Consider the following 16,733-nt stretch of genomic DNA (forward strand, 5'->3'; position numbering starts at 1 on the left):
ATCAGACAAATAGTTTTGTGTAATAATTTTAAGCTATAAGAAGAGTAACTGATATTTCTGTCTACACCTCAAATTACCCCCATCTGTAATCTTTGTTGTAAGTACCTTTTAAAAAAGATTGCTTAACACAATCAGATTAGATAACAATTTAACTGATGGCCACAAATAGAGCTTAGAGTTTGTCATGGCTACAAAGATTTTCTGTCAGTGTATAAAAGCAATTAATCAGTATGCAGAAGGTATTGCCTATCCCATAGATATGCTAATTTTGTGACACTTTGGAAACTCATGTTCTACATTTACTGTTCATTCTGGATTGAAGTTAACCATCCACAGCTTGAGCAAAATGCAAGACTGCAAAATGTCACATTTTCTTATCCCTGTGTTGTCTAATTTTGAGATCTTTAGGGTTTTTTTTCTATATGTTGATTACTATGTGAAATGCAGTAATCTTATGAGTGTACAGTGAAATTTAACACAGAATTCTGTGACCAATTTTTCTATCGAAATCTTTAAAAAGCCATTAGATGCCTGCTGAATTATTTGTTCCAAAATTACCAAAAATGCATTTAAGACAAATTATATTGTAGCACATCATAGATAAACTAAGTTCAACACATCCCTTTTATTTTTTTTAACAGAGCACTGTGGCAGCCAGTTGTATCTACAGCATTTATATAAAGAATGCACATATATATTATTCATATGATATATATAATATAATTTTATATTACATATTAAATGTGAACAGCAGTAATCTGTCAGTGAACATATTCCTCCCTACTTGCTTTAATTTGAGAGCTAATATAGAAGCTGGTTCTTGTAAAGAAAAGGCACTAAATAATTTACTTCAGTAGTTTCAACAATTTGTAGTCCAGAACATTTACTGAAAAAGCAAGGAGAAAGGAACAGCAACTACCAGATACAAGACCAAATGGATTTTCTTCTATACCTGTCTCTTTAAATGAGATCTTCCAATGATTTTGTTTTGAAAACCTTTTAGAGAATAAACTACTTTGTTAAATGTATTCCCCTAGAGAGTTGTACAGAAAAATAGCACAGCAGTTAATATAGCTACAATTGCTTTTTTACCGGCAATGTTAAAATTGTATAGCTGTTATGACTCACCTAAAGCAGAATCACAGATTAGCTGCTGTGGATGTGCAGGGGCACAGCTGCATGCCTCTACCAGCTCCTGAATTCTGAGGGTGAAAAGAAGCACTGAAGACAACAAGGTACTGTGCACAGGATTCATGCTGCCTTCAACACGGCTAACTGGCCAACTAAAAGAAAATAGTCTATTACTGTTGATCTTGTATCTAAACTTTCTAATCTCTGTGCAGTTCAATTTCAACAGACTTAGATGGTTTAGAAAAGCCCTCTAATGCTCAGTCTGAGTATACGCTTATGTTAACAGACTTCTAATTTCCCTGACATAGGACCCTCTTATTTATGGCCCTGATACTTACAAGTAACCCCGCCTTCCTTTAAGGAAAAAGCACATCATTGGTGAAAATGATGTGACAGGTTTATTGTTCCAAAAGCAAGTTTACCTTACTGGGTTGCATCATAATGTTGTTATTATGAGTCAGTGAGACTATTAATAATCAAAAGCTTTTTAAAAACATCAGCTTCTGCACTGATTTTATGATCTTTTGCAGATTGGAGATTAAACTAATACATTAATCTTGTGAATTTCATGCCAGTTTTAATTTAAAAAATAAATGGTTCCTCCACCGTCCCTATCATGACCAAAGCAAACAATGTATCTAAAAGCAATGCTAACATCCTTTTTTAAAGCCAGATTTCATTTGCATTCCCTGATCTTTCCCCTGTCCCTCTCTACGTTTTTTTGAAATGACTTGACTGTTTGCAGGCTGCACAGAACTTCATTCATGAAGAGGAAATGTTTCAATGCCTTGTTTGTGAACCCTGAACAATTGGTAACTACAAGCAATACTGGATAAAAATCCAGGCTTCAATAAAAGCCATTTTGCTACTTCATCATATATTTAATTTGAAATAATGATTTACAAAAATTCCAATTATATATGTTCAAGGTGAAGCTTTTATTTATTAGTATTTTGCAGTCCCCATATTATGGGACCTATTCAAATGAAATGCCATTTCCATATGCGCTGGCTAGGAAGTCTGTGAGCTTCTGCGACTCAACATGCACAGAGCATAGCTAGTCCTGTTTCAAGAATCCAAAAGCTAATACTCTTCCTCATCTGCAGATCTCTTACTCTTATAACCACTTTCACATAGCTTGTACACATGAATCCCATCTGCCCTTATATGAAAGGTGTCTCATATGGATAGTAAGATAAGGTCTGAGCAGGGAGGACTGTGGCGTATGCCCATTTGAAAAAGGTTTATGTATAGACTGACATTAGGTATGTCTACCCTGTAACGTAAGCCCAGGGTTAGTAGAACTCAAGTTCAGATTGATTTGTAAGTCCAAATTGTTGAACACTAGGTTCCAGCCTAGGACTCTAGCATCTATATTGCATTAGATGTTGTACTAACAGAACAAAAATACTGTCCCTGCCCCAAAGAGCTTACAATCTAGGGGCTTGTCTGTATGGCAAGTTACTGCGGGGCAAGCCAGAATGCGCACTCTGGGACTTTCACTGTGCTATAGCAATGTCCACATGGAACATTACGCCACGGCTAGCTGGTGCACTGTAGACTCGCACCTTAGCTTGCTGCATAGACAAGCCCTAAATATAAGACAAGAGACAACACAAGGATACGGATACAAAGATGGGGGAGTACAAGGAAACAGTATTGGTCAGTATGATGGGCAGTGACATCAGCAAACCACGAGCCCAATCATTGTCATGTTTTTTTGTAGGCATCAGAGAAAAGGAGCGTTTTGAAGGATGATAATGCATTAGTTTTGCAGATGTTACTCTGAACTCTCTTTCTGTTTGGCGGTTCTTTATCGCACCCAAGTTTGAGATCAGATTTTCACATCAAGCTGTCCCATGCATACACAAACTACATTCTTTATTCACAGCCCCATGTGTGCCAGTAGTCTTCTGGATACTAGGCATGGGGAAATCAACTGCAGTTCATCAAAATGCCATGTCCCCTGCTCACTTCTATCATACCTTTCCTGCTTCACATTATGTTGCTTTGCTTCTCATGCACTTACAGTCCTGATGGCCACCTCTTTCTCAGGATTAGCTGGACTGTCTCAGTGTCCCTCCACCTCTTCTACTATCTGAGACCAAAAATAAATTTAGTAGTACACATCCCAGGCATGAATTTAAAAAAAAAAACTTCAATTTAACTTCTGTCAGAAAACAAAGGCTATGGATTAAGCTATGGCAAGGTATTTTAATGGCCTTTATGCTCAATAGTTGAGATCTATCGATTATGAAATCTAACTCAGGATAATAGGGATTGAAAGTGGCAGTGTGATGGCTGTTTGGTGGCCTGTAAGAAATGATTGGATGATGATTGACCAGTTTCCACAGGACAAGTACCCTGTCGCAAATGGCACCAATAGGCCTTATTGGTGACCATCTTAGCAAAGCCCAAAGACTGAATAGGTCTGGGGGGTGAAATATCTTATTTAGAGTTAGGCTGTCCATATGATGGCTACTTAAGGCACATTGGTGTGATATTTTGGAGAAGCTGACCCTGCCACTGGCCCATGCTCTACCTGTCTTGTAAACTTTGGTGTCCAGAGCTGTGAGCACAATAACCTTTTACAAGCACTATATTAATTCAAAAATGAAAATAATTTATAAAAATGGTTAATAAACAAACTACTTACTATTTCCCAGTCATTGGTTATGAGTTGAGAGTTAGAGACATACGTTAGATTATGGGCTCGTCTACAGTGGGAGCTTATATTGGCTACATCTTTCAGGGGTGTGAAAAATCTACAACCTCGAGAGAGACATCTCTGCCAACCTAACCCCCGGTATAGACAGTGCTAGCTCAATAGGAGAATTCTTCTGTTAACCTAGATACTGCCCCTTGGGGAGGTGGATTAACTAAAGCGACAGGAGAGCGCTTCTCATTGCTGTAGTGAGTGTCTACACTGAAATGCAATAGTGGTGCAGCTGCAGCAGCATTTTAAGTGTAGACATACCCTGAGAGTAGAGCCAACTACAGAAATGTAAACATGACAAAAGTAAATTTTATGTTTGATTAAATCTTGAGCTATATTCTACAGAAGTATGGTAGTTGTGTAAGCACAGTAAAATACATTTCTTTCTGTTATAATCTGCACTAATACTCCGTGAAGCCACTCCAGGCTCCAATCCAATTAGACTTTTAAGAGAGTCTTTCAAAGCCATCTGCACACAGCTGGAACATTTAAAGCGTGGTTATGGTTAGAAAAGTTTATTGACTATAAATGACGGATATTACTTAGCAAATGTGCTCCTTCTGCATTCTGAGTTATAGCTATCTACTTTACTGACAAAAATAAGTGTCTATTTTTTACTCCTGGTAGGAGAGGGAATAGGGCTGTCTGAAGGTAAGCTGGATTCTTTTCTGTCTCACACATCATCAAGTGAATTAACAACTAAGTTCCAATTGCAGAATCTTTCTTAGTAGTAATGATGTGCAGCTTCAGTCCCAGATCCTAGGATGAGTTTGCAGTGTGGGCAGCTAGAAGTGGACTACAGAGTTCACATCCAGATCTGAACTTCCCCAAAGTTGTAGGATGTTGGGATCTAGGGGTTTGGTTTATCATCATTGCTGCTTTGAATTTATAAACTGAACAAATCTGACGAAGAGTCACTGAGATAAAAAAGCCTTTCCAAGCCAATATTTGTATACCTTTACCTTTCAGAGTATGGACCCAATCCTGCAAATAGATATGCATACATTTTCAAGATTGGGTCTTATATCTGAATGTTTAGTTGATCATGTATGTGGCTCCATTGATACTTGATCACGTTTCAATAGAACCTTTATACCTTTGTTGTGATTCCTAAACTTTCTGAACAAGTTGTTTTAGTCACAAAATAAGCTGCAACCTTTATAATTTTTTCGGCTAATAATAGGATAACAACTGTGAGAGGCCTGTATGCACCTGACACACAGCTAGTCTGGCACATCCCCATTTTGAGAAATACTGTCATTGCGTAATGACTATTAGAATATTTGAAAGTCAACATAAGACATCATGGTAATCCATTGTAATGCACTGTACATGGGGTAATTAAAGTTAGTGAAAGGTGTGGCTGCCCACTGGTTGGTTAAGCAGTGTTTCACACTGAGAGTCTACCATGCCCATGCCATGAGATCTTCACTGGCAGCCTATGAGCATACAGGTGGAGTTCAAGGTTTTCTTTTTAACTAGCCCCATTGCTTTTGGTGTTTTAGTACACCAGTCCCTTCTAGAGACATCTGACAACATGCTGGATGTCCCAACATCTTGGACGCAAGTACTATAGGCACGCCATACACTAGACTCTGCAGGCTCTTGCACACAACACTGATATTGCAAATAAATAACTGAGGATTATTTGACTAGGTCTGCCAGAAGTTGGTCTCAAGTTGCAGTGGGGGAGGTTTAGGTTGGATATTAGGAAAAACTTTTTCACTAGGAGTGTGGTGAAGCACTGGAATGGGTTACCTAGGGAGGTGGTGGAATCTCCTTCCTTCGAGGTTTTTAAGGTCAGACTTGACAAAGCCCTGGCTGGGATGATTTAATTGGGGATTGGTCCTGCTTTGAGCAGGGGTTTGGACTAGATGACCTCCTGAGGTCCCTTCCAACCCTGATATTCTATTATTCTAAGTTAAGCAGTGCAAATATTCTAGACACAATAACTTTGAACAGTTACAGCAAACAATTACATTATTTTCCAGTATAAATCCCTAAATGGTTTGGGGCCTGGTTACTTGAGAGTAGATCTATGTGAATAATTGATTGGGTTACAAGCAGTTCAGAATTTTTTTTTAATTGTTTTGGGTTGACCCAAAATGAAATTTTCTTGAAATTTTGGTGAACCAAAAAAAAATCACTTTGGTTCAAATTAAATGTTTTGTCAATCCCAAACTAAACTTTTTTTTCTGATGACAAGCTTTTTTACATTTTTTAATTTGAAAAATTTCAAAACCTAAAATAATTTCAAATCAAAAAATCAAAATGTTTCAAATTGAAAATGTCAAAACAGAAGCTTCTAGGTTTTTTTGGAGTTTTATGAAGTTTTTTCCTCCCAACTGAAACTATTTGGCGAATTCTCCCCCCTTTCCCCTCCAAAAAGTAGTTTTGGTCAAAAATTTTCACCCAGCTCTACTTGAGAGAGAGCCTGTCTCCCTGGGCCATACTGCTGCAGTGGAAGCCTACAACTGTGCACAAGCTATAGTTTCCTCATTTTAAAAGAGAAGGGGAAGCACTAATGGCATTCTCTGCGAGGAGTCCTTAGTTTACAAGTCTCTCTTCTCTTGGTCATCCAGAGGCTGGATTTTGTTAAGTAATGGCACTGCAAAGCCTGACGTTTTTTGCACACAGTTGAGTAAGAATAGTTGTCTCTCCTGTTTCTTCGTCAGCCCACAGAGGTAGGCTTGACTAAAATGTAACAGCCTGGGATAGGGAGAATGGTAATAATTACAAATAGCTGCCATATTATTATTCTTTCTTTTATTTGTATTATACTAGCACCACGGAGCCCTAATCTGGGATCAGGTTCCCGTTTTAGGAAAAAAAGAACTTAAGAATTCAATAGGAGTTGCATTTGAGGCAAGGAGAAAGTGATCTGTTCCAGGAAATACTTCGTAAATAAAATATATTAAGCTTTGACTTTTTTCAATAATAATAATAATAATAATGCCATGTCCTCCTATAGCATATTTTATAGCATTAGCAAAGGTTTGTGAATGACAGTTTCAGGTGTTCTTAAGGGGTCATCAAAGAAACAAAGACAATATAGTTATGGCCTGATTATCAAAAGAGTTGAGCACCTTTAGTTCCTGTTGAAGTCAACTGAAGTCCTTGAGTCAGGTGTTTTGGGTGCTCAACACCTCAGATAATCAGGACATATCAATGTGTATCAGCTCTTACCATTTTAAATTTACTCACATATGTGCAGAAATGGTGACAAGGAAACGTATGCTGCTCATGATTATAATGTATGCTATTTAATGTATTTTTATCACATAATGAGCAGTAATTTTATATGAGGAGAGCTTCAGAAGCACCAAAGTTCAGAGTCCATCATATATTACAATCCAAAATCTGATTTTAGAAAATCAAAATCTTTATTGTCCAAATCTTTATAAGCAGCAGAGAGTCCTGTGGCACCTTATAGACTAACAGACGTATTGGAGCATGAGCTTTCCTGGGTGAATACCCACTTCGTCACATGCATCTGACGAAGTGGGTATTCACCCATGAAAGCTCATGCTCCAATACGTCTGTTAGTCTATAAGGTGCCACAGGACTCTCTGCTGCTTTTACAGATCCAGACTAACATGGCTACCCCCCCTCTGATACAAATCTTTATAGTTCCTTGCCCAATTCTTAAATGAAAAAAAATCTTATATCCGAAGTAAGTGTACAGAAGTGTGCCAGCATTTTATAAACAAATGAAGACTTAAGCAAAGCAAACATTACTGCTTTTCACAATTCATATGAATCAATTAAAAAGCACAGCCTTTCTTTCTGCTCTATACATTATCATGTTGACTTTTCTTTGGTTTGATGGGTGAGCTATGATATCACTTCAAATGAGGTCATAATGCTAATGAAGCATGAAGACTAGCTGCATTAGATATTATCCACTCCTAGGACATATTCTACTGCAGCTAACATATTATAAAAGAGAGGCAGCAATCCCTTCGTATTTCATAGAACATAGTCATTGACACCTTTAACTCAAGTATCAAAGGAGTAGCTGTGTTAGTCTGGATCTGTAAAAGCAGCAAAGAATCCTGTGGCACCTTATAGACTAACAGACGTTTTGGAGCATGAGCTTTCGTGGGTGAATGCCCATTTCGTCGGATGCAAGTAGTGGAAATTTCCAGGGGCAGGTATATATATGCAAGCAAGAAGCAAGCTAGAGATAACGAGGTTAGTTCAATCAGGGAGGATGAGGCCCTGTTCTAGCAGTTGAGGTGTGAAAACCAAGGGAGGAGAAACTGGTTTTGTAGTTGGCAAGCCATGACCTTTAACTCAGTCATTGACATGATCAGATTAAATCTGACTTGGTACATACTAATTCCTATCTGATTAGTTCGGACCAGTGGCAAGCAACTCATCTCTGTAATTCAATAGACTGTAAAATTACAGCAGAATGATGGGGGAAACTCACTGCTCTTAATATGTACAGTAAAAGGAGAGGTCAGAAGGAAGGAGAATTGGATAAGATCAAGTTTAGTACCTATTTCACATCTGGTATATCCTTAATAGGGACGATATTCTTGCCCTTTCGGAGGGCAGAGCTCTGTTTAATCTGGCTTTTGCAGTTCTGTCATGAGCCTTATTAATTTACACCATTCAAATTCTAGCATCTATTGGCAGGTAGAAAATAGTAACATAAGCTGTCTTTAAAAGAAAGAAAAAATTAGTCCAATTTATAGTGGCATTCAGAGACTCAAATCAGGATCAGGACACCATTGTACTAAGTATTGTGCATGCACAAAGTGACATGGAGTGAAATCCTAGCTCCACTGAATTCAATGCCAAAACTCCCATTGACTTCCTTGAGTCAGGATTGCATGCACAGCCTCTAACCTGAAGATATTTCAGCAGACTAGTTTACAGAATATCTAGACATAAAAAATTCCAATGTTTTTACCCTCACCAGCCACAGTCCACTCTATACTTGCTGTTGGTCCCTCCCTATGCAGCCCCAACCAGCATTTAAATTGTGCAGTGGGTCTTGTGTTTGTCCTATACACTATAAATTTCACTCATTATCTATTTGTTAAATCCAGCCTTATACAATGGTAGGTAACATGTGTGTGTCAGTTACCAGGCTAACTGCACCAGAGGTGGATTTACCATGAAACAATGACGGGGGGCCACCAAAATTCAGGACAAAGCTCATCTGACAACCTGCCCCAGAGTCCCAGCCAGCGGTGCAGCTGGGCTCAGGCAGGCAGGCTGCCTGCATTCCATGGCCCCACGCTGTTCCCAGGAGTGGCTGGCTGCTTGCATATCTCTGTGTGCCCCTGGCGTGAGGGATGCAGCTCCGCGCACTGCCCCCACCCCAGGCAACGCACAGAGACCCGTTGCCCCCCTTCACCCAAGGGGTGCCTCCATGCATTGCTCCCACCCCGAGCACCGACTCCACAGCTCCCATTGGCCAGGAACTGCAACCAATGGGAGCTGTAGGGGCGGCGCCTCTGGCCAGTGGCACACAGAGACACCCCCCCCCGCCTCCCCACCTAAGAGCTGCTGCTAGAGGGGTGTGCTTTCGCTTTGAGAACTGCACCGACCCCTGGCCCCTCCTGTACCTCAACCCCCTGCCCCAGCCCAGAGCCCGCACCCAAACTTCCTCCCAGAGCCCAACCCCTGCACCTCCTCCCCACCCTAACCCCCTGCCCCAATCAAGGTACCTCACTTTATTTTCATTTACTTCCCATTACTTATAATATAGGAAGAGGATGAAGGAAAAAAAGAATGAAAAACGGGGAGATAAGAGAGAATGTTCTTTTTCTTGGCTGGGTCCCGAGGGGGAGGCCCCCAAAAATGAAGCTGCGCACAGGGCCCCACTAACTCTAAATCCGCCACTGAACTGCACTGTGGTCCCCAGTCTGGGTACATCTGCAATTATAAACCCACAGGATTAGGTACTGAAATCCAGTCCAGTGTATATAATTTATTTGCTTCACAGCCATTTTAAGAATTTTAATTTACTCCTCATGCCCGCCAGGAGTAATGGCGACTTAAACATGCTTAAAAATAGCATCAAAGTTGAGAGCATGGGTTTGACAGATATGGCAATTTCCTGCAATATCGTTGGGAGCTCTTACTGTATTAAATTTACGTATCGTTGTGGGCCATGGATTCTACGTAATTTCATGGGGTGACCAAAGCTTCCTCATGAACTAAGAGGTGATTAGGCAAATTCACTCAGGTGATAACATCATCAGAGAAATATCACAACGTGGAGAGGCTCACATATACTAGTTCAAAATGGATTCTCCAGAGACCAGCACACAAAGAAAAGGCTTTTGGATAACTAGCCTGAGTTTAAGCTGACTCAGGGCCTTTTTTCTGATCCCGCAAAGCAACAGGATCTTCTGTCCAATGAGAGGGGTTGGAAGGACTTAGGCCTGCTGAGGCTCCATAAGACTGATGGATGACCTCTGTTAAGCTTTGAACATGTGTATAGGAACTTTTTAAAAAAAAATTTTCTCTGTAATGCTTTCACATGAAGAATAAATGTGTTTGCTTATAAAGAGATGTGTGGTAAGGTGTGACTGCTGACAATGACAGCTGTTCACAGTCTTTGGAGAGAAAGGAAAGCTCAGATGCTGGCCTGTGTAGGCAAGGAACTAGGCATCCTGGAAAACCCCTGGTCAGGAAGGAGAGAGATGCAGGTCACCACCCAAGAGAGGTGACGGCTGAAGAGCTGGGAGCCTAGAGTGGCCGCCCTTAAGAGAGCCGAGGGGAGGAATACAGGTGCAGTTGGCCTGAACAGTGAATTATTCCATCATGGACACAGAAATGTTTGAGGAATCTTAAAAAAAAAAAAAAAAAGTGGTATTCCCCACAGGAGGTTGTTCAGTGCCTTGTGAGTTATACTGGCATAGGACTCGTGCCAGCTCCTTTAATTTTGCTGTTTTACTGGGTCATAATAACTAACAGAGCAATATGCTGAGTTGCCCGTACTGGTAGCTGAATATTTTTCTCACATATCTCTCATCTACACTTTTACCGGACTGAGCCCTATGTTTTTATCTTGCAGTGGTGTTTACTAAACCCAAATAAGCTAGGGAAAGTACATCTTCTGTCTAGTTGTTTATTGATTTAGAACTCCGCTTGCCTTTTTCTGGGAAAGAGGAAAATGAACAAAAAGCCACCGTGATTATTTAATTTTTTTAATTTCCTTTTTCCAAAGTAAGCAGGGCAAAATTAGATTTAGGCTGATGCATGCTCCACAAACATTTTGTATGGAACTAGAATGGCTGAATGAACTTTCAGTGGACATTATTGGAAAGACAAATATTTAACATTGAACGTAGTGAGTCATGTTTATAAAAAATCTTTACTTTTTGTGTTGCTATTTTTTTCTCCCTCTGATTTCCTATTGTGGCCTCTGATTCAGTTCTGAGGACCTTAAAGCTGCAGACAATTCCTTAAGCCCTTGCGAGTTCCACTCTCAAAACTGCCTGATCTGTGGCCTTCTTGCAGGAGAGTGTCAAAGCAGAAGGTCTTTATCTAACCTGACAGCTGTCTGTAATTGTGTTAAATTATATTTTACCTTTAGAGATTCATTAAAATTAAAATTTGCTGAAAAGAAAATCCTTTGTTATGTAACTCCTAAGCATTCTTTCACAATTACAGACAGAACATAAGAATTTTTAGAGCACTTCCATTTGTGGATCTTAAAGTGCTGTACAAAGGAGCTTGACTGAAATCAGTAGAGTTCCACTGGTGAAAACCTGGCATTATACAGTAGTGAATCAGATCCATAAACTTCAAGACTTCGCTGAGAAAGAGGGATAAATATTGTTCCCTATTTAACAGATGGGAAAAGAGAGGCAGTTGCTCAGCTATAACAGTAACAGGCTCAGTATAGAAACCTGGGTACGATAGAAAGAGAGGTTAAGGCCAACATTGTCAGATCCCCTAAAGAATGCTTAGGAGTTACATAATAAAGGATTTTTTTTTTAGCAAATTTAATTTTAAGTGGCCTGATATTTCAAATGTCCTGAGCACCTATTGCTACAGTTAAAGTTTGGACATTTTTCCCTTAGAGAGTGGTTACAAAGCAAGTCAAAGACAGGGCTAGGAAGGGTACCCAGATCTGCTATCATTCTTGAAATTTAACCACAAGATTGTCCTGCCAAGAGCCATAAGCTGGGCCTACTGGTTAATGTTGTAGGACAGCAGAAGGCTAAGTCATATGATAATGAATAGTTGGATTCCCATTATCTTTTACCAGAAAAGTAGAAATCATAACATATTACAGGTTTTCATATTTCAATGGATACTGTGTTTTTAGCGAGGAGAGGGATCATGCTTGCTGACTTAGAGAAAAGCACCTTCAAACAGTTTTGCTAGGTCAGATTACTTGAGACTAAGTCTCAGGACATGACCCTTAGGCCGTGCTGGCACATCAGTAATTATTACAAAACTACTTGTGTTGAATGCACCAATTACTGATTGCAAAGTTTTATAATTACCATAGATTGCCTGATTGCAGAATGGGGAACGCTGAAGGAAAATGGGAGCTAGAGTAGAAATCTCCCATGAGTCCCTCCTGGTGCTCTTTTGCTCTACATGACAGGGTCGAGCCAGATGGCTACAGGAGTTCTGGGAAGTGAGCGGGTTTGCTGCTAAAGGACCCTCCTCCAGCCTTTGGGGAAGATCCAAAAGGCCCAGGAACTCAAGTAGTTACGGGGGACAATGGAAAAAATAACAAGGGCAGGTGTGAGGATCAAAGGGACAAAAATAAGGAACTGGAATGGGACACTGAGCAGAGAACCCCGGACAGCACCCACTGCTCCTCAAAGGTGTCAAGGGAGCCAATGGACCCCACCCAGAGGAACTCTGCCTGGATGCGTGAACAGAAGGGTGATCGGAAATAGGCCTCAGAGTCACAGGAAACTCCCTCAGCCAACCTCCTCTCCCTGAGCTTATAGATGGCCACTTTGGCCAGTGCTTGGAGGAGTTTAACAAGGAGGTCCTGCGACTTTGTGGGGCCACTGGAAGGCAGGTATATTAGCCCCAGGATAAGCAGGTCTCTTTTCCCTTGGTAACTGAACCGGGGTTAGTATAGGTTAATTAGGACACCTGGGGCAATCAAGGGCCTGCCAGAACCTGTTAAAAGCCTCCCCTCCAGCCAGATAGGGGTGCGTGATAGGAGTTGTGGGAGGAAAGTGTGCTACTGGAGATCTGGGCAGTGCAGATGCCGACAAGCACCAGGAGGGGAAAACCCCCACAGGTACAGAGGTGAAGGGCAGGGGAAACCCTACCCAACAGGGTGAACAGCCCTTCTGAATAGGGTGACCAGATATCCTGATTTTATAGGGACGGTCCCGATTTTTGGGTCTTTTTCTTATATTCTCCTATTACCCCCCACCCCGTCCTAATTTTTCACACTTGCTGTCTGGTCACCCTACTTCCAGGCCCCAGAGGTCTGAGGGAAGAGACCTCGCCGGAGAGGAGAAACTGAAGTGGGTGCCTGGTTTGTTGCCACCACGCCTGAAGGGACTACCAGAGACTAAGAGGCTCCCCTTCCTCTCCCCTGTCAGGGAGGCCGGGAGGAACCCTGCTCAGGCAAGGTATGGGGCGTCGGGAAATTCTGAGGTAGAGAGGAATACGCTGGCCCACCGCTAAGTGGAAGTGCAGAACCCACTGAGGCAGAGAAGGAACTCTGTCACACCTTGCTAAACTAATAAAATGATTTAAATAACAAGGAGTCTGGTGGCACTTAAAGACTAGCAGATTTATTTGGGCATAAGCTTTCATGAGTAAAAAACCACTTCTTCAGATGCATGGAATTTACAGATGCAGGCATTATATACTGACACATGAGGAGAAGGGAGTTACCTCACAGGTGAAGAACCAGTGTTGACAGGACCAATTCGATCAGGGTGGATGTAGTCCACTCCCAATAACTGATGAGGCGGTGTCAATTCCAGGAGAGGCAAAGCTGCTTTTGTAATGAGCCAGCCACTCCCAGCCCCTATTCAAGCCCAAATTAATGGTGTTAAACTTGCAAATGAATTTTAGTTCTGCAGTTTCTCTTTGAAGTCTGTTTCTGAAGTTTTTTTGTTCAATTATGGCTACTTTTAAATCTGTTATAGAATGTCCAGGGAGATTGAAGTGTTCTCCTATTGGCTTTTGTATATTACCATTCTTGATGTCCAATTTGTGTCCATTTATTCTTTTACATAGAGACTGTCCGGTTTGGCCAATGTACATGACAGAGGGGCATTGCTGGCACATGATGGCATATATAACATTAGTAGACATGCAGGTGAATGAGCCCCTGATGGTGTGGCTGATGTGGTTGGGTCCTCTGATGGTGTCACTAGAGTAGATATGAGGACAGAGTAGGCAACAAGGTTTGCTACAGGTATCGGTTTCTGGGTTAGTGTTTCTGTGGTGTGGTGTGTAGTTGCTGGTGAGTATTTGCTTCAGGTTGGGGGCTGTCTGTAAGTGAGGACTGGCCTGCCTCCCAAGGTCTGTGAGAGTGAGGGATCGTTTTCCAGGATAGGTTGTAGATCATTGATGATGTGCTGGAGAGGTTTTAGCTGGGGGCTGTACTTGATGGCCAGTGGCGTTCTGTTATTTTCCTTGTTGGACCTGTCCTGTAGTAGGTGACTTCTGGGTACCCGTCTCGCTCTGTAAATCTGTTTCCTCACTTCCCCAGGTGGGTATTGTAGTTTTAAGAATGCTTGATAAAGATCTTGTAGGTGTTTGTCTCTGTCTGAGGGATTGGAGCAAATTTGGTTGTATCTTAGGGCTTGGCTGTAGACAATGGATCATGTGATGTGTCCTGGATGAAAGCTGGAGGCTTGTAGGTAAGTATAGCGGTCAGCAGGTTTCCATATAGGGTGGTGTTTATGTGACCATCACTTATTTGCACTGCAGTGTCCAGGAAGTGGATCTCTTGTGTGGACTGGTCCAGGCTGAGGTTGATGGTGGGGTGGAAATTGTAGAAATCCAGGTGGAATTCTTTAAGGGCCTCCTTCCCATGGGTCCATATGATGAAGATGTAGTGCAAGTAGAGGAGGGGCACTAGGGGACAAGAGCTGAGGAAGTGTTGTTCTAAGTCAGCCATAAAATGTTGGCATACTGTGGGGCCATGAAGGTACCCATAGCAGTGCCACTGATTTGAAGGTATAAGTTGTCCCCAAATCTGAAATGGTTGTGAGTGAGGACAAAGTCACAAAGCTCATCCACCAGATGAGCCGTGGTCTCATCAGGGATACTGTTCTTGACAGCTTGTAGTCCATCCTCACGTGGAATATTGGTTCACAAGAAGCACTCTAGGTAGAAGTCCAGTCTGTCATTTCAACCGTCAGGAGGAGTCCACACAGAATTCTTCTTCTTGTACTGTTGGTAGGAGGATTCCTTTGGGTCAGTGCACTGTTCAGTGGTGTGTTGAAAATATTTCTTGAGTCAGAGATGATGAAAGTAGGCTTCCAGATCACCACAGAACTGTATCATGTTCATGGGGGTGGTTGGGCAGAAAGAGAGTTCCCGAGATAGGACAGACTCTTCCGCCGGACTAAGTGTGTGGTTTGATAGATTAACAATATTGTTAGGTGAGTTGAGGGTACCGCTGTTGTAGCCCTTGTGGCATATAGGAGTTTACATAGTTTACTGTCCTTTTTCCTCTATAGAGAAGTGAAGTGTGCGTTGTAAATGGCTTGTCTCGTTTTTGTAAAGTCCAGCAACGTGGAAGTTTGTGTGGAAGGTTGGTTTTGTATGAGAGTCTCCAGTTTTGAAAGCACATTCTTGATCTTCTCCTGTCTGCTGTACAGGATGCTGATCAGGTGGTTCCTCAGTTTCTTTGAGAGTGTGTGGCACAGTCTCTCACTATAGTCAGTGTAGTATGTCGATTGCAATGAATTTTTTACCTTCAGTCCATTTGGTATGATGTCCATTTGTTTGCACTTGGAGAGGAAGATGATGTCTGTCTGTATCTGTGCAAGTTTTTTGTTGAGGTTGATGGATTTCCACTCCATATGGCTAAATTTAGTGCCTTGCATGGTGTCAAGTATCAGGGTGTAGCCACAAAAACAACAAGGAGTCCGGTGGCACCTTAAAGACTAACAGATTTATTTGGGCATAAGCTTTCTCTAAGGTAAATAATGATTTCACTCCCCTGAGAGATGCATCAACTGATAAGACGTGGGAGGGGGCTGTCTGCCTGCTAGCTGTGGTATTATCAGTGATAATTTAGAAGAATCTAGGAATCCTAGGGCTGTTTCAATTTCAATAACTGCAGATACAGCATGAATATTATGTATTAGACTCCCCAGTTTCCCTTTTCATATCCCAGTCAGGAACACACAGTCAGTTAAAGCAAGTCTTTGAAACATTTGTTTTGCTGTATGTTTTAAGAAGGTGACACTCAAAGTGGAAACTTCTCTCTCACCCATTTACCTCCATCAGTTGCTGGCTGTCCAGCATTTTGAGGATGTTGGGCCTGATTCTCCCCACATTTACACCAATGTAACTCCAGTTTGGGCCATATCTTCAGATGGTGTAAAATGAAGTATCTCCATTGTAATTACATCAGCTGAGGATCAGGCCCGTTGAGGCTAGATGAGTTAGTCAGCAGCCCAGTAACATATAATAATAATTATTATTATTATTATTATTGGAGATATACCTATCTCCTAGAACTGGAAGGGACCTCAAAAGGTCATTGAGTCCAGCCCCCTGCCTTCACTAGCAGGACCAAGTACTGATATTTGCCCCAGATCCCTAAGTAGCCCCCTCAAGGATTGAGCTCACAACCCTGGGTTTAGCAGGCCAATGTTCAAACCACTGAGCTATCCCTCCCTGCATTAAGTGAGTTACTCACTGTATATGAGAGGAGGACTAGGCTCATTAAGTGCTAAATTTTATT

General features: G+C 41.5%; 2 protein-coding genes across 3 annotated transcripts in view; one reads left to right on the forward strand and one right to left on the reverse strand.

Moving 5' to 3' along the window:
- The window catches only part of TIMP4 (TIMP metallopeptidase inhibitor 4), a 52,103-nt gene extending 50,605 nt beyond the window's left edge, over window positions 1–1,498 (reverse strand). The window contains exon 1 of the mRNA XM_039482103.1: window positions 1,129–1,498. Coding sequence (XP_039338037.1) covers window positions 1,129–1,255 — 127 coding nt within the window. The 5' untranslated portion in view covers window positions 1,256–1,498. The remainder of the gene's footprint in view (window positions 1–1,128) is intronic.
- SYN2 (synapsin II) overlaps window positions 1–16,733 on the forward strand; it is a 443,697-nt gene that overhangs the window by 316,979 nt on the left and 109,985 nt on the right. The gene's annotated exons all lie outside the window — the stretch shown is intronic.

This window comes from Mauremys reevesii, linkage group 7 (genome assembly GCF_016161935.1).
Source record: "Mauremys reevesii isolate NIE-2019 linkage group 7, ASM1616193v1, whole genome shotgun sequence".
Taxonomy (NCBI): Eukaryota; Metazoa; Chordata; order Testudines; family Geoemydidae; genus Mauremys; species Mauremys reevesii.